At 36.6% G+C, this 26,562-nt stretch overlaps 1 protein-coding gene across 1 annotated transcript in view; it reads left to right on the forward strand.

The window, feature by feature from the left end:
* The first annotated feature begins 3,924 nt into the window (after positions 1-3,924).
* LOC139726887 (transient receptor potential cation channel subfamily A member 1-like) overlaps positions 3,925-26,562 on the forward strand; it is a 65,976-nt gene continuing 43,338 nt past the window's right edge. The window contains exons 1-8 of the mRNA XM_071637881.1: positions 3,925-4,050; positions 5,565-5,736; positions 10,667-10,779; positions 11,856-12,065; positions 12,914-13,016; positions 15,022-15,151; positions 22,309-22,474; positions 25,012-25,103. Of these exons, the coding sequence (XP_071493982.1) occupies positions 3,925-4,050; positions 5,565-5,736; positions 10,667-10,779; positions 11,856-12,065; positions 12,914-13,016; positions 15,022-15,151; positions 22,309-22,474; positions 25,012-25,103 (1,112 nt within the window). The remainder of the gene's footprint in view (positions 4,051-5,564; positions 5,737-10,666; positions 10,780-11,855; positions 12,066-12,913; positions 13,017-15,021; positions 15,152-22,308; positions 22,475-25,011; positions 25,104-26,562) is intronic.

Here is a 26,562-nt window from a genome sequence, read left to right on the forward strand (position 1 = left end):
AATGAGGGAGCAAAAACCGATATCAAATCTATAGTGGGTTATCGCTTGCAATCGTTATATTTTGCGTGCACTATAACTTTTGTTATGCACTGCCGGCCTGTATCATAAGTATGTATGCTATTTTATATTATATATATAGTGCATGAGGCTGAATGCACTATAACAATATAAGCACCGACAAATTCTGAATTTGCCCCGAAGGCCAGTTATATTCAACGAGGCCGCAGGCCGAATTGAATATAATTGCCTGAGGGCAAATTCAGAATTTGGAGGTGCTTGATACTTGTTATAGTGCAATAAGATGTCATGCACTATGTGTTATATAAAATAGCATACATACCCAGGCAAGATAAATTGAAAAAATACGAAAGCCTAGATCATTTAAAATTAAGACTCTACACGTGTCTAGACAAGCAATAATACCAGTTTCTTTCAACCTGTGTACACAAAATCCTGAAGATCCAAATTCAACTATAGAGTCTAGGGTCTACGTGGTTATATCTAACGTTTTCTAGGCCCTACGATAGGTTAGGTCTAGGGGCCCTGGCCTAACGTTAATACTTATACTAGATCTACGTCACTTACGAGCGACAGAGCTAACGTTAACACTTGACCCTACAATAGGTCTACCATGGATCTAACAGTAACACGTTAGACGCCCTAAGTTTACTTACTGCACTGTGGGTCCAGGACCAGGACTAGATGATGTTTTGTAGGATTAGGGATCTACTGGATTTAAACACAAGGCTCGTGCCAGGCATCATTGAAGTCACCATTGCTGCACATGTGGATTCCGAGAGTGTGTTGTAAATGTTGTAGTAAAAGTTCATAGCGTAGCGTGATCAAAGAGCGCTTAGCGTACCGGTATACTGTACACACGCTGCCCATTTCCACGGTGCACTTCCGCGTAGAATGTACGGAGAAAGCGGCACAAATCTTGGGTTGACTTGCTCAATATCCGTCGGATTGATTCCTCTTTCAAAACAGTAGGAGTCCAAAATTCGTAGGGCATCCTTTGTGTCCTTATTGTCTAAGATACTGTTTATATAGATCAGTCTCTGTAAAAGTAGCGAACCTGTTCATTTCAGCTTCCATGTTTAAATCTACCGCTGAAAGTCTAGTCCCACACAGATAAGTTGTTGGCATAGCCAGCGAGAATTGAGAATAACGATAATATCGAGCAAAGCATATCGCGATTGTGGCGCAATCGCGTCGATGAGGTGCGGGATTCAGTACTCGATTATTAAAATGAGGGAGCAAAAACCGGTATCAAATCGATAGTGTGTTATCGTCTGCAATCGTTATATTTTACGTGCACTATAACTTTTGTCATGCACTGCCGGCCTGTATCAAAAGTATGTATGCTATTTTATATTACATGATAGTATAGAACCTTTTTGGTGGGCACACAATGGGGCACCATAGATCGAAAAACTCTAAACTCCAAACTCTGGCCAAACTTTTTATGTCGCCCTCTCGTGTTTAATAACCGCATAAGACTATCTTCCGCGCGGTGTAGGAATCGTTGGCTAGGGATCGCGACACCTCACAAATTGCGACACCCCACAAATTGCTACCCCATCACGTGGGGTTACCTCACAACGATCTACGAGCCCTTTCTGATATTAGGGAGTTTTCGCAAGCACGACGCGGCCGGGAGTTGAGCGTGCCGTGTGCAAAATTTGCTTCTGCTCATGATCAAATCCGAGAAACGTCCCGTCCTGAGGAAAACGGGTACGGTACTCTGCCAAAATAGCGTTCGGACCCGATGCTGGGTAGGAGTGAGCCAGCCAGTCAGCCAGCCAATCAGCGATCTTGTCCCCATGCCTCCGTCCTGTACAGGAAAGCGAAACTGCTTAGATATGGGGACAGGAGTCCGAGTACGGGGACTGTCACAGCTGATTGCTTCCGCGTATTCTCGGTCTTCCCGTCGTGTAGCGAAAACTCCCTATTGAGCTACAGAGGGCGGTTTACTGCTAATAATAATTGGGGAAAAAATACCGCCCGGGCAGCGTTTTTTTTTTTTTAAAGACGACACAAATTGGGGCATGGCGCGTATTAAACCTTTGGGAAAAACGTTGCGTTAGGGTTTATGGTTATGGTTAGCGTTAGGATTAGGGTTAGGGTTAGGGTTGGGGTTAGGGTTAGGGTTAGGGTTTGATGGTTAGGGTTAGGATTAGGATTAGGGTTAGGATTAGGTTTAGGGTCCCTAATAGATTTTTAGGGTCTCCAATCTGTGCCGTCTAAAATGAATACGCGCCCGGGCAGCGGGCTACTTAGACGCTTTGCGCCGTGATTGATTAGACTCCCTATTGTCTGGTATGATCACGGCACAACCTCTTGAGGTTGTGCCGTGCGCATTATATCACTGTGGAAAAAAAACGGAAATTAGAATTGTTCCACTTATGCATAAGACTCCTAAATTCATTAAATCACGATCAAGACCCAGGACTGACGTATCGTCCGAAGAATGTTCCATCTAGGTGCGGTGGATGCCGTCGAGCCTAGCTCGTCGATGTCCATAGACAGGACATATTACTGTATTATGATATGACATTGAAATCTCGTGATCCGTAACCCTGGCTTTATCGCTTCTCAGAATGTCCAACATCATGACCCAGAATTAATTTTTTCTCCTTAGTGATAATGCTCCTTCAATATGCAATATCTAATTATTTTTTCACCACTGTAACAAGCCTCCAGCAGGAATATATGCATATATATATATATATATATATACTGTTTATGTATATAAATTATACACACACAGATTGCCTGATGATTGCACCACATGGAGGTAGCATGAAACTCAGAGTTGCAATATTTAAGTACGGATGAATCTGCAGTCAACCGCGTGAGCTTGTTTCATTACTTCTATATTGGCCTATAACGATATATATATATATATATATATATATATATATATATATATATGTGTGTGTGTGTGTGTGTGTGTGTGTGAGTGTTTGTGTGTGTTTGTGTTATACATCGTATCTATTCAAGTATGGTTGCAACCTTATACACTCTGTTCGCCATCTCATTACACGTTACCTGTGAAAATCAATATACATTTAACACAAACATGTATTAGCATTATCTAGTCCTTTCACCAAGCGTGTTTCCATCCTGAGGTATCGCTACATAAATTCAAACTCAATTCACTTTATCTACAGAATGCCAGAACATGTAATGTACTTTCTTTTTTGGATAAAAATGGTTAAGGAATGGAACGAGAACACAGTAAGAACTGTATGTGTATACTATGTATATGTGCACATAGGTACTGTATAGATTGTATATGCTTGAATCATCGCCAATTTCTCTGTAACAATCGCAAAAATAGAGAGGAAAAGACAAAAATTTAAGTGTAGAATTGTAGCCTGTTTAATGTCAAAGAATGGATAACATAATAATTTGCTGCTTACCAGGATAGAAACTTTAAAGTTTGCTTCATGCATTATGATGCGAAAACCTGAAAATTACGAGTTAAAGTTCAAGAGGTGACACTGACATACTGTCCTGGGTTATGACTTTTGACTGTCGTTTATCCTTCAATCAATTTTGGTGTGCATTGTCTATGCAAGTGGTCATAATGTGTAACAATACAATTTACGAGAGACTATGTCGGCTTAAAGTTGGTTCACCCTCAAAATAAAGAATCGACAACATCTGGCTAATCTAAATGAAAATTTCATGAAATTGTGTGAACAAAAACGAATTTGATTTTCACATTCTGCGATCCGTCAGCGGGAGGGTGAATTTAAATGACAATTGACAATTTTGAATGCTATGTCTTCGAAAATGTTTGACGAAAAACGAATTATAATGACAATTGACGAAATTGAAGTTAGAATTTGCGTTCCACGTGCTTTTCGGGACGAAATTGAATAATAAATCTTTGAAATTGAATGACAAAGTGCGAAAATGGATGGGAAAACCTATATTATAGGCGCATGCCCCCGGGAGAGGCCGAAACTTCGCAGGCGTCGGCGGGCGGGTCCTCAACCCCCCGTCGACGGGAATGGCGAAACCCTGCAGTTCAGTGCAGGAGTACGCAGACGAAATTTGTTTTCCCTAAAACCTATACCTTTTTTTTTCCTGTGACTATCTGATTTGTAAATATTAATCATAATTCTTTTATGATAAGTTTTTTTTTTCCCTTTGGTAAATAATATAATCAGATTTATCACGGGACCTGCGGCTATACAAGCTAATGCTTTTACGCAGGCCCCATCATATTTTTTTTCGCATCATGACCACAGTTTAATTCGCATGTATACAGACCTTGTGTTTGTACCAAATCAAACTTTTGTACATTCCGATGAAGTCTCATCTAAATTATGTTTTGTATAATTTTTGTATCTATATACTTTATTGTGATATATGTGAGAAATATGAAAATAAATTGAAATGAAATGAAATATGAAGTATAGTGTAGGTTTTTGTAATTAAATTTAAGTAATTATTTAAATAAATATTATTTTGGAGCAAATTGTCCACCTGGCATAGAGCTCCATGAATTTTAAAGAACAACAACACCACTCTTAAATGCACATCACACATTTTGTAAAAATGAGCGAATTGCATAGATTTTATAAGGTTGCACTGTTAAGAATGTAAGAAGTACATGTATACAACGAATATGACAAGAGCGTAACGCATGTGTGGATACTTCTATCATTTTACCTCGACAATTTTACCTCTAATATTTTACCTCTGACTTTTTACATCTGACATTTTTGCCTCTGACGTTTTTACCTGGCATCATTACATTATCATTGCACTGAGATATCTAATTGTTTCTATTGATAACTGTTCTGTACCGAAAATATCACCGTTAAAGGACAAGTTCACCTTCATAAACATAAGGATTGAGAGAATGTAGCAATATTAGTAGAACACATCATTGAAAGTTTGAGGAAAATCAGACAATCCGTTCAAAAGTTATGAATTTTTGAAGTTTTTGTGCAGTACCCGCTGGATGAGAAGACTACTGCAGTGTATGAATAACTTAGATGTCACATGCGTACAACAATATAAGGAAAATATAAAGAGAATTTCACAAAATTCCATCTTTTGAAAAAAAAGTACACATTCCCCTGACTCGTTACCGATAAATGTTATGGGTAATATTATTCCCCCTGCCTTTAGAAAGAGGCAAGTCAATTGCCCTTTTATTATGCGAAAAAAGTGAAAATATGTTGAATTTTCTTTTATATTTTCTTTATACTGTTGTACGCATATGACTCACAAGCTGTAGTAGTCTCCTCATCCAGCGGTTCCAACACAAAAATTTAAAAAATTCATAACTTTTGCATCGATTGTCCAATTTTCCTCAAACTTTCACTGATGTGTTCTACTAATATTGTTGCATTTTCTCAATCCTTATGTTTATGAAGGTGAACTTGTCCTTTAATAAGCTGCCTGAACATTAGTTTATTGGTTCTTTTGTACGATCATTCTCAGTGGGATTTTGGTCGTAACATTTTAAGGAGTTGCATTAGTAATCTGTCACGGAACATTGACACTCACTGCATACATTAACATGGTTGCCCTGTCATCAGCTCGCCCGCTCTGGACAACTATCCGACCTCGAGAACCTGCTTAAGGAACTCAATGAAGAAGATGTAAAAAACAAGATCAATGAACACGACGGAGAAAACTACAGCGCCCTCCATTATGCCGCTCAGAATGATAACGTGGAGATGGCCAGGCTTCTTGTTCTACGGGGAGCAGGTAATCACGTCCCATTTTACTATGTACTCTCCGAAAGTCACGATGCATTTACTCATGCGTTGAAAGTCGAGAAGATGATTGAGATAGGGAAGAAAATAAGACACAGCTTTGGCTCATCAAGTCAGACATCCCACATTTCTGTTATTTTGGTGCTGCGTACTACCATTTCAGTTTGCTGTCTTATCTTGCTTTCCAGCGCATAATGTGAGCAGCGACTGTTTGATTTGTTTTTCCTTGATATTTATTGACTTCATTCAAATCATTCATAAATCAACTAATTCTGGGTGTAACATGAAAGAAAAGGGTACAAATGCAATTCAAAATACAAACAAATCCATTTGTCAATTCATACTGCAAATAATCCCTCTTCAACATAGATAACTCGATTATGAATCAACCCTACTGACAATATTTCTTCACGAGAAAGTATTGACATGTACCAAACCTATATCCCTTAAGATATATTGAATTATGTAACTCCTTCTCACTTACAATGACATATACATAAAAAAGTACAGTTTACAAATCTAGAATGAAATCATTCAGAAAACCCAACCAACCCTTCCCCTCTCAACCAAAACAAATCTACATCTATCCTAATCATCAAAGGGGCTGTACAGCATTGGTTGAGATGGGGATTCATGTTTTGGACATTCCTAAGTGAGATATAATGGGAAACCTCTTATGAAATATGAAAGAGCATGTAATTTTAAGAAGGATTCAACGTTTCTTTGATGAAATTAGTTTTCAAATGGCCGATATATCCACAAAAAAAGTGATAATAATGAAAGACTACAGGCCACGCCTTTTATATATTAGGATCTCTTTGTTTCACCTTGTTTTTGGATATCTCAGCCATTTCAAAACCGATTTTCGTCAAATAAACTATTGATATCCCTTAGAATTGCATGATCTCTGACATCTCATAGAGTGGTTTCTGAATACCTCGCAAAACGTGTAGCGTACATAAAAGCTAAATCCTCTCCTCGACCAGAACTGTACACACCATTTAAATCCTAACAACTACAACTACAACACCCACCAACACACACACTCACACACACACACACACACACACACACACACACACACACTTTTTTTGTTTTTCAATGATATTTTACTGATTTCATTCAAATCAATCATAAATCAACCCATTCTGGGTGTAACATGAACATAAAAACGGTACAAATGCCATTCAAAAGACAAATCCATTACCAACTTATACTGCCAATCATCTCCCTTCAACATAACAACTCAATTATAAATCAATCCTACTGACCATTTCTTGACGAGAAAGTATTGACATGTACAAATATATATATATATACATATATATATATATATATCTTTGACTATGGTATACTTATACTGCCAATCATCTCTCTTCAACATAACAACTCGATTATAAATCGAGTATATAAGGGTATATAACAAGGGTATATACATAAAAAAGCAACAAAAATACGTTAATCCCCATCCCCACCAACCCCGATGCACTCAAACCTATCCCACACCCCCACCACAACCCCAAACACATACATCCACAACCACCACACACATACACCCCAAACACCAACACACATACACACCAACACCAAAAACACACATACACAAATACACCCCACACACAAACACACCCGAAGCGATACCACCTTCCTTCCTAACGAAAACGACTTCCAAATGTTGATTGATACGTACAACATACAAGCGTGTAATGGGCCGTATGCAGAAAAGCATCGTCCGCCCGCACCCAAATACCGCTCCAAATACCCATTCAAATTCATCAAACAAAACTCATCAAACTCCTAGCTGCGGACAAAATCCTATAACTTTTACACCACCAAAAACTTATCCCTCCCCGCGCGCGGCCAATGGCACATTATATTGCCTTTACCACTGATAACTACACTGTACTAATAAAAATAAAAATAAAACAAAACAATACTTAAGCTCTCGTTTCAGAAACATTTTCCCATTTCAGCAAATGTAATCCCAACTTATTTCTTTTTATAGCAATTTCTTTTTCTTCATCCCGAAAACTTATTATTCTTTTACAAATTTCCTCCAAAGTAGGAATTTTTCCCTCCGACCTAGATCTAAAAATGATATATTTCAAAATGAAAATTATTGTATTATAAAATTTTACTTTTGGATCCCTTCCCGTAACACCAAAATGAACATCTCTCCACTCTATATTTCGAAGATCTGCCATCTCAAACCTATCTATCACTTCCTGCCACATATTCTTAACATACACACAATCCCAAAATAAATGTTTATATGTTTCTACCGATTGCTCACAAAAAGAACACCGGTTATTTGCAATGAAACCAAACTCAAAAAGATTTTCCTTTGTATAAACAACTCCATGTAATAATTTATACTGAAATTCCCTAAGTTTTGTTAGAAGTGTTGTCATTCTTGGTCTTAAAAATATATGTGTAATTTCCTTTTTCGAAAACAAATAATCATTTTGGCCATCTTTCATTCGTAAAATATACAAATGCTGTAAATTTGTAACAAAGAGTTCATACACCTTTCTAAATGAAACATCTTTCAATAAAATTACATTCTCAAAAATTTTCAAAGAAATATTATATTCCTCTTTATCAACAGAATAAAAATCATATATATTTCCCTCAAATTTCTGGCTTCTAACAACAACCTTCCCTATTTCCCAAACTTTAACTATATTTTCACTATCTAATCCTAACCTGTGAAAATATACTGCTGATCTCATACGATCTTTTTCCAAAATTTGCTTCACTAAATAAATATTTTTCCTATATAAATTTTCACAAAAAATCATTTTCCCTTTACACAAATAATCCTTATTATTAAAAAAAATTGGATTAATCTTGCCTTCTTGATAATTCCGGTTATTCTCCATTTCTTGCCATGCCCTCAAAATTTCTAAATAAAACAATGGTACATTAAACTTTAGAAATCGTATATCATAACTGCACAAAAATATGAATCTTCCTCCCGCAGTCCTAAAAATATAATCAAAACAAAGTTTCCATCCCATGAGCTTCTCACCATATAACAATCGCTTCAACCACATAATTCGTTGACTCTTAACAAACAATTCAAAATTTGTCATTCTAAGACCGCCCTCACTATAATCCTGATAACAAATAACCCTTTTAATTCGATCTTTACCATTCCATATAAATTCAAAACAAATTTTATTAATATCTGCCACTACCCACTTTGGAACCTCTATTGATGAAGAAACATAATATAATTTAGACAGAGCATATGTTTTGAGCAAAAATATTTTCCCATTACAGTCAAATCTCTTTGTCTCCACCATCCCAAAAGTCTTTTAATCATACTCAGTATCTCTTTATAATTCAATTCTTCCTTGACCTTAATATCCAATGCAAAATACACTCCTAAAATCTTTATTTCAGTTACAACATTACCCATGGGTAATCATTCATGTTCTCCCTTTTTCTTCCCTATACTAATTACCTTTGTTTTACCAATATTAACCTTCAAGCCACATAATTCATAAAAATCCTTAAATATTTCCTGTATTCTGATAATTGATGACCTATGTCTAACAAATAAATTCATGTCATCAGCATATAAAACTTGTCGAACCTCAAAATTCTCAAACTGAATACCTCTAATCCCATTATCCCTTCTCACCGCCTGCGCCAGAATTTCCATTACCAATAAAAACAAATATGGTGATAATGGGTCGCCTTGCCTCACCCCTCGCTTTATATCAAAATAACCTGTCGAAACACCTCCGTTCATAACACAACTACTAATTCCATTATACATGATTTTCACCCAGGAACAAAACGATTCACTAAACCCAACTAATTCTAACACCTTAATTAAGAATTTGTGTGAAACTGAATCAAACGCTTTTTCAAAATCAACTGCTATCAAATATGCCTCTTCTTCGCAATGATTATTACAATAAAAAATCATATCGTCTATCAAACGCAAAGCCTCACCAATATACCTGTTTTCTATATAACCAACTTGATCCAAATGAACAATCTCATATAAAACTGCCTTTATTCGCTTTGCCATTATCTTAGAAAGCATCTTATAATCCGTGTTCAACAAAGTAATCGGTCTATAATTCTTTATAAATAATGAATCTTTGCCCTCTTTTTCAATCAATGTTATTACACCTTGTTTTTGAGACGTTGCTGAACAACCTTTCTCAAAAGCTTCATTGAAAACTTCAACCAATAAACTTCCTATTTGTGGCCAAAATGTAAGATAAAATTCAACTGTGAATTCATCATTCCCAGGTGATTTATTTAATTTCATACTTTTTAAACACTCCCAACATTCTTCCTTAGTAATTTTTCCTTCACAAAAATTCTTACTGTCATCACTTAATTGAGGAATGTCTTTACAAAATACACTTTCTCTGAAATCACACACAAGCACACACACACACACACACACACACACACACACGTACACACACACACACACACACACACACACACACACAAACACACACATATGAGTTCATGTGACCGAGAAAACCCTCTCTACCTATTAGATTACAAACTGGAAATTTATTAACCGATATATATTTCACAGTATGGCTTTATAAATGAAACACATACTCAAACACTATTTTTCTCCCATAATCATGACATCGTTTGCTTGCCAAATTTTAAAACGGGTTCTTCATGATTGTTCTACAAAACAAAGAAGTGAATGACCTCGGCGAGGCTTCTAAAGACGACCGCTTCATTTTGCCGCAGCAGCTAGAAAGGAGAAAGCCCTGACCAAGGTACTCTTCTTAAGAGGATTCATGAGATCACCTTTTGAATATAAGGAGTGAAGATTTTAAGCACTTTACATTTTCATCATTATTTTTGTCTCTTTCTCTCTCTTTCTCATCTAAAACTTGCCTTTTTGTGCGGTTTCTTGAACGGTGGGGCAGACGTATATGCGAGGGACAACAGAGGGCGCACTCCACTTCACATAGCCGCTTCGGACGGGAACTCCAAGACGGCAGCTATTATGCTGGAAATGAGGGAAAATATAGATACAGAGGTATGTATAGGCCCTAAACGTAGGCATCACACTATCCTGAAATTGAGCAAAGATGAACACACGATAGAGGGGATTTTCTGAGTCTGTTCTAATCTTTTAAGAAACAATGGGTCTTTCGAGAGGGCTTCTAAACCTAGGTCATGATGGCCGATGGAGTTTCTCAAGCTCTAGCAGCAACTCCTTGAGCAGTGGCAATGTTGTAGTTTCGCATTTAGCATTATGCCTTTTCCATGTGGTCCTTGTGTCCTTCGGGCAAAACGATTCACATATTCTCCGTGTATAGCCTTTGTGTGTGGATCGGGTGTCATCATGCTACCTTCTGCATGCAAATTTGGCTCTTGATAGGCTTTTAATCTAATCAATATTGGGGCCAACCCCACACGAAATTGACGCCACAACATCATCAATTATATTCAATTCAATTTTATTGAAATTAATTTATTTGGAATTTTCTGCATTACAATCGAAATGCAGTCATTTCTTTTTATGTTCAAAACAATACAACATTCAGCGTGTACATCCGAACACAACTAAGATATACGTATACAGATAAAGAAAATAACAAGAAAACAACCACTCGGGATAAAATGAATTAAATGATCTGCCTGAATTATGGCGCATGCATTTGGGAGTTTGAATGCAGAAGACTGTCGTCAAATAAGCACATAGCTTGAAAGAGGAAAAAAAAGGGAAAACGGGTAAAACATGCATCTTGTATACCTATCGAACAAAAAAGAGAAAAACAAAGAGAGTCATCCTGGCATCACATTACGACAACAAAATTTTATATAGACATTATAATAATGTACAGAGAATGAGGTGAGTGAGGTGAGTGCTGGTGCAAAAGAATGAGCTCATCAGCTGTACCAGGTTGATAACAAAACTTAGATAATAGTTTGTTGTAAGGAGACTGGGGCGGGTTTGGGGAGGTCAACACATTAAGAATTATCATATATCATAATTCAACTACAACAACTTTTGTGTCACCGTGCCAGTAATTCTATGATCATTCAAACTTTCCCTTTGCTTTGAAACATGTTGGCTACACGACTTAACTCGCGGTGTGCCATTGATAGCGCGAGGACAAACACGGCATGACGCCTCTTCTTACCGCCTGCTTTTACGGGAAGACGGGTGTCGCCCTCATGCTCATCAACAAAGGCGCCAAACTACATGTGTGGGACAAAAACTACGACACGCCGCTCCACTTCGCTGTCAGGGAGGGCAACAAAGAGGTCGCCAGAAAAATCATGGAAAAGGGGAAACAGGATAAATGCCTGTATAAGGTTATATTCTACCCAGTCCCGTCTCCCCCTTCTCTCCCTCTCTCTCTGTATAATTATGTGACCCTGCATCACAAAACCAACAAAAAGTCGCCAGACATGGATTTCAGTTAAGAGCAGATTCTTAAAAAGCAGACTCTAAGCTTTAAAATGATGTATAACTCAATTCAAATGGACTCCCCTAACCTACCTTAATACAGGAAAGAAAGTACAGACTGTGGAAGAGTGTGAACTGAGAAAACAGGCTCTGAAGTACAGGGTCTATTCAAGCGCTTTAAAATCTTTACCAAGCTGTGCTAGCTGTGCCATGAAAAGGACAAAACACATGACATAAAATCACTGGAGCAACAACAATGAAGAGATTATCAGATTAAGCTGAAATTGAGCATGTTCTATCAACACATTCTGTCTGTGATTAACGCTAACTTTCAAAGCAGTACCATTATCCTTTCAAAAGTTATTAGACTTGAAAGTGAAGAGTGTGCAAAGAATTTCAAGAAATAAAAGGCGACATCTAAAGACATACCTGACCATTGTATATACCTGCAAAAAGGGTTGTAGAATAACTGCTGAAATCACACTCGCACATTCATGTTAAGATCCCAAACTACAGAATAATGTAGAAGAAGGATAGCTCTTTCAGAAAATATGAAAAACTTGATATTAGCTAGGTTGACCCATTTCACCTATTTTCAGTCCTCACACAAAATCACAGCGTGCGACTTTTTGTTCGTTTACCTTGGCTGGGCACGAAAAAAACCCACACACACACCATCTATACAGGGTAAACTTTTCATGAACAATTTTAGCGAGAGGCAAGATGAAATATTCACTGTCTGTTTCATTTCCAGCTGCTGACTGAAATCAACAGGAAAGTTGTAGCGCCGATTCACGAGATAGTGAGATGTGGGCACCAAGACCTGCTTCAACTCGCCCTGGAACACTTTGAAGACGGTGAGGTCACATGGGAACAAGACCTTGTTCTTACTCCTTACTTGTTCTGAATTCATGTTCCTCTCTCAGATGGAATGCATCTGCTATTACGAATTTCAGTTTCAGTTTAGTTTATTTCCACAAGTTCAGTTAAAAAACATATAAATACACAATCAATCAAATCAAAGATACAAATACAAACCCAAAATTATTTTGGCAAAGTACATAATCACAGTTAAAATTTAAAAAATGTGTGTTCAAAATTGACATAACAATTAAAATAAATGGTGGAGAAAATTAGCAGTAGGCCATTGACCCTTCGAGGCGGATCCCGTAAGCAAATATACAATATTAAAACTCTATGTCGTTATACACTCTTTCATAAATCACGAATCACATAGAAAGAACCGGATTTGCATTAAATAAGGACAAAAAAGAACATCCAAAAGGAAGGAACCAAGACATACCAAAAACAACCATTAAGAAGTAAAGTGAATTCTCATGCTGACATTCTCATGCTGACATTCATAAGTTTCTTTTATAACAGACATATCTCAGTAATGCTAAGGAGATTAACCTAATCTCTTGAAGATATCACGAAGGTATCAGTTATATTGAAACTATGTTATGGAACAATTTACCGTCCACGACTTTGTTCGTTCTTTTATATGTATATTAATAAGATATGATTTGTTTCTTTATCATATTATATATATATATATATATATATATATATATATATATATATCATTCGACATCATTCTAAGGTGTTGTATAATGTGATATGTGATAAAATCTTTAATGCCATTTTAGGTTTTATCACATATCACATTATACAACACCTTAGAATGATGTCGAATTGTGATTGGCCAAGTACATGTCACGTGACATTCATTAGAAAATACCTATCAAACTCATTGAGAGTGACAGCCGTGCATTAGGCCCCCTATTGCACGGTTAGCAGGTACTAATGCACGGCTTCGCGGGGGGCTACTAATGCACGGCCGCTCGACTTCACAAGCAAAGTACATGTATGTACGTGCTGGCTGCAGCGCTGCACTGGTTCATTCACAGGAAAGGCGCAGTAATCGGGTACATGCAACGTACGTGTGCATGCAGCTGCAGCTATAGTTGCATGTACTGAGTGATATGTATGGCCTTTAGTAGGGCCTCCTAGTCCTACGGCTGTGTTTTTACTTTTGACTCGGATCTGCTACGTGGATCACAGTGATCTCAAAATCAAGTTGAGAAGCCGTAATTTCATTTTTTTTCTGTGGTTTTATACAAAATCATTGCCGGAAATAGACATAGTCTAGACCTACGATCTACCGACATCTCAGATCGGCTTAGACCTAACATTAGCGTTCTCGATCTAACGATAGTGTGATCAGTAAACGCCGTAACGGTTAGAATAGGTACATATGTAGGTCCTAACGTTAGACCTTGCAGAGTTTGCGATTCCTGTGACTGTAGTGTGTGGTCGAATCATTACGAGTGTTTGGTTTAGAATTCTCGGCCTAATTGTTACTTTTATTTTTGGACCTTCCCGAGTTGCCGTTCACTGATTCAGTACTGTGGTTATGGACAAGGTGTTGTATAAAACGAATAATTGATGATTTATTCGTGCATTGGGGCACGTAATATCGCACTCGGCGCGAGATTCGCCACTGGTCTATTCAACGCGGCGCTACGTGCCTTGTTGAATAGACCACTGGCTTATCTCGTGCGTCGTGCAATATTCGTGCATAATGCACTCACAACTCAGAAATTATTCGTATAATATATATATATATATATATATATATATATATACAAAGAAAGGGGAAACTGACCAAAAAACCCATTTTTTTTTTGCTCAAAGATTTCACTGTATATATATATATATATATATATATATCAAAACATAGAAAGGGGAAACTGGAGAGAGAGAGAGAGAGAGAGAGAGAGAGAGAGAGGAGCCTGTGTGCGTGTGTGTATATGTGCAGGAAAACAACAATTCGTAACCTTTGGTCTTTTTTGTTAACAGCAGAAAGTGGGCAGCGTGAAGAAGTAATGAACTACGGCGGAGATGACGACAACACTCCCCTCCACGAAGCCTGCATCAAAGGCCATCTGGGTCCCCGCTCCACTTCGCTTGCGCCTACAACAATCGAGAAGTGGCTGAATATTTGATTATAAAGTGAGTGTAACGTTTCAGTTCCATGTTGTATAGATCTGCGTAGAATCCAGCGGGCAGGGTCTCGTAAAAAACAACAACAAACAAACGAACGAAAAAGATCATGAGAGCCAAAAAACGGTTTTCGGGTTAAACCGAAATGAATAACCATGAACCATAAATAACCATAGCCGCGAAATAACTATGCACGAAGAGCTTCATAACAGGGAGAGAAGGTTGTTGACCATCCTCTTCCTTATTATAAGCCTACTTGTTTCAATAATTCAGACAATGTAAAATCTTAGAAAATTCTAACAAGCGAATGTTTATTATTTTGTGTTTGAATTGATTCCTTTCGCCAAGGAATACGTTCTTAACGTTATACAAACTATCAGAATGATGTTGCATACTGTCATTAAGAAGGAACCATGTGATTCATTTCTTAAGCAGATGGCCCAAATGAAAGTATCAGTGTACTGATCTTAATACTATCTTCAGGCGTTTACCAGTGCAGACACCTGATTTTCAAAGATGCTTCCTTCTTTTATTTTTTTTTAGTTGTTGTGATAGAATCATGTCAATGAATGAAACATGGAATGAACCTGTTCTACTACTCAAACATTTTCGTTAAATCTTATTTTTACTATTATGGTTACATTTTGATATAGGGAGTTCAGTTTTTACATTTCATAGCACGTATACTTCCTGAAACAATACAGTTCATTGTAAATTGATAGCGTTCCTCAAATCTTGCTTTTGTTCTCAAAATGTAACGTAGGCCCAAAATGAGTATTTCGGGTTCATACGCTCTATAGCCAGCCGTAACTAAACTACACATAACAGGACACATAATCAAAGTTAAAGTTATTTACGGTCAAGCTTGGTTGCGTTTTCTGTGGTGGTTTGTACACTTATGCCGACATTACGGCATTAGGGGACATGTACACAAGCATGTGAAATGCAGCTGCTAACACATAACCGTGCATGCTCTAGCTTGATTTTTATACTGTTATATTGTACTCCATCTCTCGTTTCCACCGATTTTCATCAATATTTTTCAGTTCTAGGCAGAAAAGTTCTACTTATGATAGCCTATCACTCACAAACAAATCCACCCCCTGAACGCGCACGCAAGGGTACTAAATTGGACAAGTACAAATTATGTGAACACATACGCACATAAACACACAAACAAACGCACACATAAATACACAACAAAGAGAAAGAGAAAGAGACCAACACATCGCTGCTTAACAGTACAAATCCATTTAAGAGTTTACTGTGTTGATAGTTCCTCATCCTGATCCATGATGACTTCTAAAAAAGAAAATAACTAAAACTCTGGCAGTTTGGAGGGATATGGAGTAAGGAACAATCATGTAAAACAAAACCAAAGGAAACATTAAAGTCCAAACCACAATCTGAGAATTAATTTTGAACAAATTATCTTCGCAGCCGTTGAAGTTACTACACATTCGTAAATTCATGCGATTAAAAATATTGATTTTACTCAATAAACTTACCATCACTAAAAGTAAATGTAAAAGAATGATACATTAAAATGAATTGAAATGGGAATAAGATAACACAGAGATAAAGCATGGCTCGACACTAACTTTTTTGTTTGGTGGCCCGATGGGGCCACCAAAATCCTAAATTTCACATTTTTGGTGGCCCGAGAGAAAAATTTGGTGGCCCGAAAAAACACAATAAAAAAACATTAAAAGTCCTTTTTTTTTTTAATGAGTCAAATATTTAAGTTTCATGATAGTAAGAATTAGAAGTTGGACATATCTATTCAACAAACTTGCAACACTCACTCTCAGGCACTCATTCAGTCCTTTTCATCCATCCTTTAAACAACTTTATCTGCTAATTTCCGGCGCAAAAAGTTACGAATTTATTGACATACTTTTCAAAAAAGTTTTGGTGGCCCGAGGCGGGCCACCAAATTTGCCTTTTTTTTTAAAATTTGGTGGCCCGACTTTCATTTTTGGTGGCCCCGGGCCACCGGGCCACCGTTAGTGTCGAGCCCTGGATAAAGGCTAAAATTCATCGTAAGTGATTAAAATTAATGTATGAAAAAAAAGTTATTAACATTAGAGGTGTGATACACTCTAGTAAATAAGAGGTTAATCAACAGACGAATTAAGTGACGTTCACAAAGGCTAATGTTACATCGGAGGGTGCCTGATATTGCAGGAAGTATAGGAACAACACAAGTATAAACTGGATAGCTGCTGGACATAGTATCGCCAGGTTAACATGGAAGGACACCTGGACTATAAAGAGTTACTAAATATGCTAACATGGGATTCAACGGCATTACCAAAGGTGATAGAGCGCCATGCAGCGGCGCAAGGGGGCTTGCTCTCCGAAAAAAGTGATGTACGCAATGGAGCTCCGACAGCCGCCATGTTGATGGGCAAGTCCGAACCCGGTAGCAGGCGATATTGTGTCGAACAGCCGTTATGTAGTATTTTGGATCGGTTGACTACAAGATCGGTTGACTACAAGCACTTGCTTCAGGGTGTATTTCATTTCAGAGGTCCCTTATGACGGTTAAATAGGTTAATGTCAATGTCAATGTATGACGGATCAACCTGCAGTGTATGATCGATTTACCTCTGGCTTATGCTCCCATAATCACTACATCAGTACCTGTATTTACATTTTGAACTCGTTATGAACTTGATTCTAGATATGTGCCCGTATACTTGGGTATCTGTCGTGATGCTATTTTTCACTCAGTTCTTTCTTCTTCTCCTTTTTTTCTTTTTTTTTTGGGGGGGGGGGGCTTCCTTTTTCTTTTTCTTCTCTTCTATTTCTTCTTCCCTTTGTACCTTGATATTTTAGCTTTCATATAGTTTCGTCATTATTTGGTTGTGTCCTATCTCCATTGATTGCATTATAGCAACTTTACATTGGTATTTTTCCTGGAACCTGCGTTTACAAGCTTTGCTTTTGCGGTTGCGGTTCCATCATATTTCACAAGTTTCCAAGAGAATAACTGTCTTATGTACATTATGTATGCTGACTTAATTTCTATTCATGGCCCGATTTATGTCATATTTTTTATCCTGCTTGGTTTGTATTTTTTTTTTTTGATGTATCTTGATGTCAGGTGAAATATGAAAATAAACGTGCTGGAACTGTTCACTGTGTCTCTAGTGTAAGACCAGTGCATTTTCAGTTATTCAATTCAATAATGGGAGATCTTAATGTGGATTTATTTGAAATAAACATTTGTCAGTATGTTAATGATTTTATAGATAATATCACTTCCTATTCATATTTACCTCAACTATTCAAACCAACTAGAATAACTTCTCATTTAGCTGCCATATTAGAAAATATTCTGAAAAAATAGAAAATAGCGGGATGATTTTAACTGATGTCTGTGATCATCTGACACCATTTATTTTTATTAATTTTAAGGCAGTTATGAATGACTTTGATGCAGAATATATTAAGAGAGAAAGAAAGAGAGAAATGATGGAAAATGTCTATCCAGAAATTACACTCAGTTGATTTGACATATTTGTATGACATGAATGATGTACATGAGAAATATAGACGGTTTATAGATATCTATTCTGAATTGTATAATGATTTTTTTTTTCTGAAATAGAGGTTACAAAATAAGGATATTCATAAAAGGCTCTTGTTAACTGCAGTAATAAAAAAGAATTTGAAAATGAAAATATGTTTGAAGAAAAATTTAAGAAACTCAACACAGAGTAGAAGGAAAGTGTACAAACAGCATATTCACAGAAATAAAGCCATTAATATGATAAGAACAGCAAAACGAAATTATCATGATATCAAATTTGAACATCCTATGAATGATGTGAAAAGCGCTTAGAGAGTTTTCAATGAAAAATTAAGAAAGAATAAAGAGAAAACATCAATAAATGAAATTGAGTTTGAGGGGAAATTAATCCCAAATAAAAAAAGTAAGTAATGTGTTTAATGATATTTTTAAAATAAATTGGAAAAGAATATCATGATAATGCCCTTTTAAGCATATGGGAAAATGGTTCTTTAAAAAAAATATATGTGTGGAAAAGTTACTGATTCTTTAATTTTTAGTTCTATGACAGTTTCAGATGTTTGAATATAGTTTTCAAAATAGGTGTAAATAAATCAGCAGGGAATGATGGATTTCACACAAAAGAAGTAATAACTTTTATTGACGCAATTGTGTTTTTTATACATATATTCAACAAGGCATTTTCCAAGTGCATACAAGATCGCCAAATTGATACCAGCTTTTAAGAATGGTGATAAAACGTCTGTAAATGATAATAAAAAAATACTAGAAAAAATAGTGCATGAAAACTGACCTGTTTTATACAAAAACATGACCTTTTATATCGGAAATGGTTTGGTTTTAGAAATGGGTGCAATATGTGAAATGCAATAGCTGATTTGGTAGATAAATTTGCTGAAGCTTTTGAAGATAAATTAATAGTAGTTGGAGTTTTTTCAGCCTTGACGAAAGCATTTGACAGTATTTACGTCTATTTCATTTGATAAGCTAAGTTTTTATGTTATACGAGGTAAAGCAATGTAATGGTTTCATAGTTATTTAAATGACGGAAAGCAATATGTGTTGTATAGATAATGTTAATTCGCAGTTTAGGGATATTTCAGTTGGTATGCCACAAGGATCAAATCTTGGACCACTATTATTTTCAATGTATATTAACGATTTGCAATATATAAGTGGTATTTTATTTGTAATTTTATTTGGTGATAAAACCAGCCTGTTGGTATTTAGAAAAGATGTTGCAATGATTAATCAGCTTGTCAATACTGAGATGGAAAAAAGTGCGATCATTGTTTTTAGCCAACAAATTACAGATAAATTATTCAAAGACAAATTTATGTGATCTTTGAATCTCGGAATGTAAATGTCGATGTAAATTCAATAAATGTTATACTTTATAATGTTTAGATTGGGAGAGTTTAAGGTATTAAATTTTGGGTTGTTATAATTAATCAATGAATATTAAAGTTTGAAAGATCATATGTATCATATTTCTTTTAAAATATCAAGAGTAATTGGAGTATTGAATAATTTGAATCACATAATTACGTGACCGTGCATCACAAAACAAACAAAAATTTGCACCCCATTAGTTTTACGCGAGGACTCAAGAAAGGTGAAATGGGTCAACTAAGTCAATTTTGAGTTTTCCATATTTTCTGAAAGAGCTATTCTTTTGCATTATTCTCGGGTTTGGGATCATAAATTGAATGGGAAAGTGGGTTTTCAGCATTTTCTACAACCTTTTTGGTCAAGCAGTGTGATCAGGTTTTCCTTAGAGACGCCTTTTCATTTCTTGAAAATCCTTTGCACACTCTTCACTTTCATGTCTGATAACTTTTGAAAGAGTGATGCTACTACTTTGAAAGCTGGTATTCATCATGGGCAGAATGTGTTAATAGAGCATGGTCAATTTCAGCTTAATCTAATAATCTCTTCACTGTTCTTGCTACAGTGGTTTATATCTCGTTTTTGGTCCCATTCATGGCACAGGTAGCATGGCTTAGTATATATCAAGCGCTTGAATAGAATTTGTACTTCAGAGCCTCTTTTCTCATTTGAAAGTTTTGAGAGTATGAGCTTTCTTCTGTTCTTTGAAATATTTATATAGGTTAGGAGAATCCATTTGAATTGAGTTATACATCATTTAAAAGTTTAGAGTTTGTTCTTTCAAAATATGCCTTCAACTAAAAATCCATGTCTGACGACTTTTTGTTGGTTTTGTGGTGCATGGTCACATATACCTTAGTAAATATATAAAATGGTACGATTTTATCAAATTCATCATAATATGTGACCGTGCACCTCAAAACAAACATAAGTCGCACACACTGATTTTGCGTGAGGACTGAAAATAAGTGAAATGGGTCAACTTAGCCGAACTTGACTTTTCCATATTTTCTGAAAGAGCGGGTCTTCCTTTACATTATGCTAAAATTTGGTATCATAAAACGGGCAGGAAAGTGTGTTTTTTAGCACTTTATCTCGAACATTTTTGGTAGAATAGTGTGATTAGGTGTGTCTTTAGAATCCCCTTTTCATTTCTGAAAAACCTTGTCCACACTCTTCACTTTCAACTCTAATAACTTTTGAAAGGATAGTGCTATTGCTTTGAAAGTTGGCATTAATTATGGACAGAATGTGTTAATGAGGCATGCTTAATTTCATTTTAATCTGATAATCCCTTCATTGTTGTTACTCTGGTGGTTTACTTCCTGTTTTTTGTCCCATTCATGGCACAGCCAGCACGGTTTGGTAAAGATTAAGCGCTTGAATAGACACTGTACTTCGGAGCCTCTTTTCTCAGTTCACACTTTTCCTGAGTTTGTGCTTTCTTTCCAATATTTAGGTAGGTTAGGAGAGTCCATTTGATTTGAGTTATACATCATTTTAAAGCTTAAAGTCTGCTCTTTTAGAATATGGTCTTAACTAAAAATTCATGTCTGGCGACTTTTTGTTGTTTTGAGGTGCAGGGTCACATATTGTAACCTTGTATGGCGTAATTGCGAAATGTATTCAACGCAGAAACCTTTTAAACCTCGAAGACGTGCAATACGAACAATAACTTAATCACATTATTTGGCACACACTAAAGAATTATTTTTGATGCTGCATTTATTGGATATTTATGATATCAACAAATCTAAGATTGCTTCTTTTATGTATTCCTTTACCAACGAGTTATTACCTGATTTTTTTTAACGATTATTTCATCTATAATTGTGATGTGAATAAGTATGTACTAGAAATTCCTATTAAATGTAAATTTCTTTTTATGGATATAATTTCTCGACAACGATGATTTCTTGTAGAGGTTCTGTAATTTGGAATAATATGTTAGGTAAGTTCAAACAATGTTCTACTTTAAGTGATTTTGAAAGGAAGTATTGTATATATATATATATATATATATATATATATATTTTGATATCTTATTCTTGCCATGTCGGTCTCATTTTCCTGTAAATGTTTTCCTTTCTTTTTTTTAATTTTCATGTTGCCTGACTGTCTTTCTCCTCGCCTCAGTTCATGTTCATTTACGTGTTCAATGTATGTATTCATAATTTGAACACACTAGTAATTTGCATATCTTGTTAATTTCTTAGGGGAGCAATAATGAGCCTAGCAGACGACAAGGGTCTGACGCCTCTTCAGACGGCGGCCAAGTCAAATAGCTTCCACACCCTCATCGCCCTGCTCCAAGACAACCGGGACGCCGCCGCCAAGCTGCTCAAATGGGCGGCAGAAGAGAACATGGCCGATACCTTGGACGTGAGTGGCCATTTATCTTTATTTTTTTTTGTGGCAAAAATAATGCATTCATTTTTTTTCTTCATCAATTTTATAATTAATTGCACTTGTACACTTTTTGTCACGTGTCTGAAAGATCCCTTGTTCCTATACTTCGACTGCTTTTTCATTTCTGTTTCATCTTACTGCCAATACTTCCTGTGCCTGTTCATTCTTTCTCTCTTTCTTTGTTCCTGTGCTCTTTATTTTGTTCATACCTCCATTTGCTCTGCTTTGTTTCTTTTCTTGTCCCCTGTGTATACAGCAGAAGCGAGACATCATATGCGCAACTTTTCGTCATCGTTGTCAAATTTCGAGTGCTCCTATAACTTTATCACAGCTTTGAGCTATGCCTATCAACATCACACCACAGTTCATAACCTTAAAATGCTGGTCGATTTTGCAAATGGGCGAATTCTCATAATTTCAAAGGTCAAACGTCCATGAACTCTCCCTGACAGTCAGACCGAAGCACGTATGCTAATGAGCCGATCCAGCAAGATTTATTCAGCAGTCTCGTTGACGATCTTTGCGTTCGAAAGGTGTCTAGTAAGTGCGAGATTTTGCGAGAGTTTGACAGGGCTAGATGGTTTTCACAGTGTAGCGACTTGTACATACATCTATCATGGCTACAAGTCACGGTAAATTGTTATCCAGACTTTGATCTTTATTTTGATACCCAATTTCCGTATAATATCGGTTCTTGTCACGACGATATAATCAGTTGAAGATGTATAAATTTTACCTGCTTTTCACGGAAGATTTTGTCGTCTAAAGTTCGTTTTTGGTTCCTGACCGGATTAAGAAACTGTTGTTTCTTATTTTGGCTTTCTCGTAGAGAAGAAACTTAGATGCTCATCATATATTGAAGTCAAGGAGACGCAAGCATGATTTATACTAGTTTTTCCGTTTTGAAATGTCTGTTAAATTCACTATTAAGCCGGAAATATGCTCCACACAAAGTGTACAGTGGCGCGAAAGAGCTCTCTCATTGGACAGTGCTTGCATTCAGCGCTTGAACTACACGCGTTCAAGCTCGAATTATCGGGTGCTGCGGTCTGACTGCTGATAAGCACTTTACTGATGCTGTTCGTTATTCCGAAGGTTCGTTAATCCGAAACACAAAAATTCCCCATACCTATACGTAGAGGTTCGTTAATTCGAAAATGAAATATGGTCCGCTATTCCGAAGGCTCGTTTATCCGAAAATGAAATAGGGTTCGTTATTCCGAAGGTTCGTTAATCCGAAATGAAATAGGGTTCGTTATTCCGAAGGTTCGCTGATCCGAAAATGAAATAGGGTCCGCAACGAACCTTCGGAATAACGAGCTTTGTTTCATTTTCAGATTAACGAACCTTCGGAATAACGAACCTTATTTCATTTTTGGATTAATGAATCTTCGGAATAACAACCTTATCACATTTTCAGCATAACGAACCTTCGGAATAACGAATCTTCGGAATAACGAACCTTTGGAATAACGAATCATCGGAATAACGAACCTTCGGACTAAAGAACCTTCGGAATAACGAACCTTCGGAATGTATGTATTGAACTGTAACCTCAATATACTCGCAATATTGTGGTGTACTCTCAATAACTTCCCAGGTTATTTTGGGAAATGAAAACGACACTCAACCCACAGGAGCATTAAGTGAGAAATGCCTAGATCACTCAATCGTTAAACCATTTACAAACTTTTTTCGTACGTACGAAAGATATCTCATGGGGCTTGATTTGCCTTTTTGTCTCCCTATTATGATCTTTCCCCTCCTAATCTTATCAGATTGGATTCAATTTAATGAAATTGCGTTCATATTCAAGCGATTTTGTCACTACTCCACTTTCAATATTCATATCAATTCTTTGAGCGTTCAATTTCATGTCATGTCATTCTTTTTAGATTTTATTCTGCTTGAGAGAAATTAATGTAGTTGTCATTCATTTTTTTTTAATATTGCATACATCCATAACTGGATATACAGTACATGATAATAATTATGTACCCTTTCACTTTCGTTATGAGAAAGTTATGAAATCATATGCTGACAAAATGAAATTAAAGTGGTCTATATTTGGTTACCTTTTTGTCTGTTGATCTGGGTAGTCATTCAATTTCACTCGAATTTGAATGATCGCATAGATAATTAGATCGAATACATATGTGATAGAATTGGGCGGTAATATTGTTCATGTTTTTTTCTCGCATACCTCCCCTCTGCTCTCTTTCTGTCGTCTTCATTTAAATTTGAATATACCGTACGTATTCACACAGGAGGATGAAAGTGTTTGTATGTTTGGTTGGCTGCAGAAGTTATTGGTATGAAAACAGTTTTCTCCTCTGCGAAATGATAAGTGACATAATTTCCATCGGACATGAAAGAGGTCCAGAAGGCAAAAAGCTTACACTTTTATTTTTTTTTTTAAAACTTGGAGTATCTTGGTGACGAGTCACTGAAAACTTTGATCATGTAATTTTGCATGAATGCCTTGAATATGTTTTTCTCCAATGACTTAGGTACTTCTTCGCCAAGGCGACAAACTACATGGAGTACGTGACAGGGACATTACCAAATTCATCCATGGCGCGTCGAAGAATGGACACACTGAGTGAGTCTTCTCTAAAACAAATCTAGTAAAGAAACATTGTGAGTAATTTAGCCAGAAAGCGAATCACTATGGTGAGGGTCGACAATAATCCATAAGGAAAACCGGTAACTTAATTGGACATTAAACAGATTAAACGGGCTTATGCACAGAAAGTGTAATCGAGGCCTCACTAATTACAATTTATAGTTACCACATAATGCTTCCTTATATAAAAGTCGAACATTATTATAGAAATTACTATACAATCATCATACACTAGAACGGTATACCTGACAGCCAATAATCATACAAAACTAAAGTCTCAGTGCTTGTTATAAATCTACGCAACGACAAATCCATATCCACTTAATACCTGTAATAATGATGATGATGATGATGTTGCTGATGAAAATACTCTTAATACTACTACAGATAATAATACTGACAACAATAACGATGATAATAAAAATAATGATAATAATAGCATTAATGATAATAATAATGATAATAATGACAAAGATACAATGTCTCTATGCGCTTACATGCGCGCACACACTCAAACACATCAAAACTTGAAGGTTCCCGCTTCGGCCCCGATCACGTGTCTTGACCTCGCGGTGAAGAGCAATCTTCCCCTTTTCACGGTGGTCCGAGCAATCACTGCGACGGACAACGACTCCGGATGACTGATATGTCCCAGAGTTCTGGCTGATTCGGATGATTCCCTCAGCTTTAAGGGAGAGGCGCTACCCTCGGAGATAAAACTCTATGACTTGAAATGAAATAATACAATCCAAACTCTCTTCGAAAACCTTATTCTTCGTGACACTAAATCAATAGATCATGCTTCAGAGATTAGAATGACAGTCAGTCACCCAGAGGATACACTATCAATATTGTGTCCTTGTATATAAAGTCGTCAATGGACTGACCCCAACGCATTTGCAATAGTGGGGCAGATATGTGAAAAAGATGCTCACATCCGGCGGAAAGTATGAAATTTTGCATATAGGGGTATTTTGAGGCGCTGATTTCAAAAATTGCCGGACCCAAGAGATCGAGCCACGGGGTCGGCCGCCATTTTGAATTCCAATATGGCCGCCGTCAAAAATCCCTTTCTTCAGTTCTGAATGACATTAGCCATTGGAATTTGATATATAAAAGCATAGTGATATGATGACTTTAATAACAGACTTATTTGATATGTCTGACAAGCTGCACGGCAGCCAATTTGAATTTTTACACATATTTGCCATGTTGGAGTGTTGAAAATCTCTATCTCGGGTTTGTAAATTAGGCTACCTGATTGAGCGCGCGTTTGTAACTGATAGAGTGCGCGCTGCTGTATTCACATTGAGACGTCAGTGAAAGGTGCATTATGCTTCCTTTTCGCTGCACTTTTTGACATGCCCGTGAATGTTAGTCGTGATGCTTGTCTTTGTAGCCACATTTGAATTCAAAATAGCAGGCATTGCGTTTG

This window comes from Diadema antillarum, unplaced genomic scaffold, assembly GCF_040938485.1.
Source record: "Diadema antillarum isolate AM-2024a unplaced genomic scaffold, OU_Dant_1.0 seq00000103_RagTag, whole genome shotgun sequence".
NCBI classification, from domain to species: domain Eukaryota; kingdom Metazoa; phylum Echinodermata; class Echinoidea; order Diadematoida; family Diadematidae; genus Diadema; species Diadema antillarum.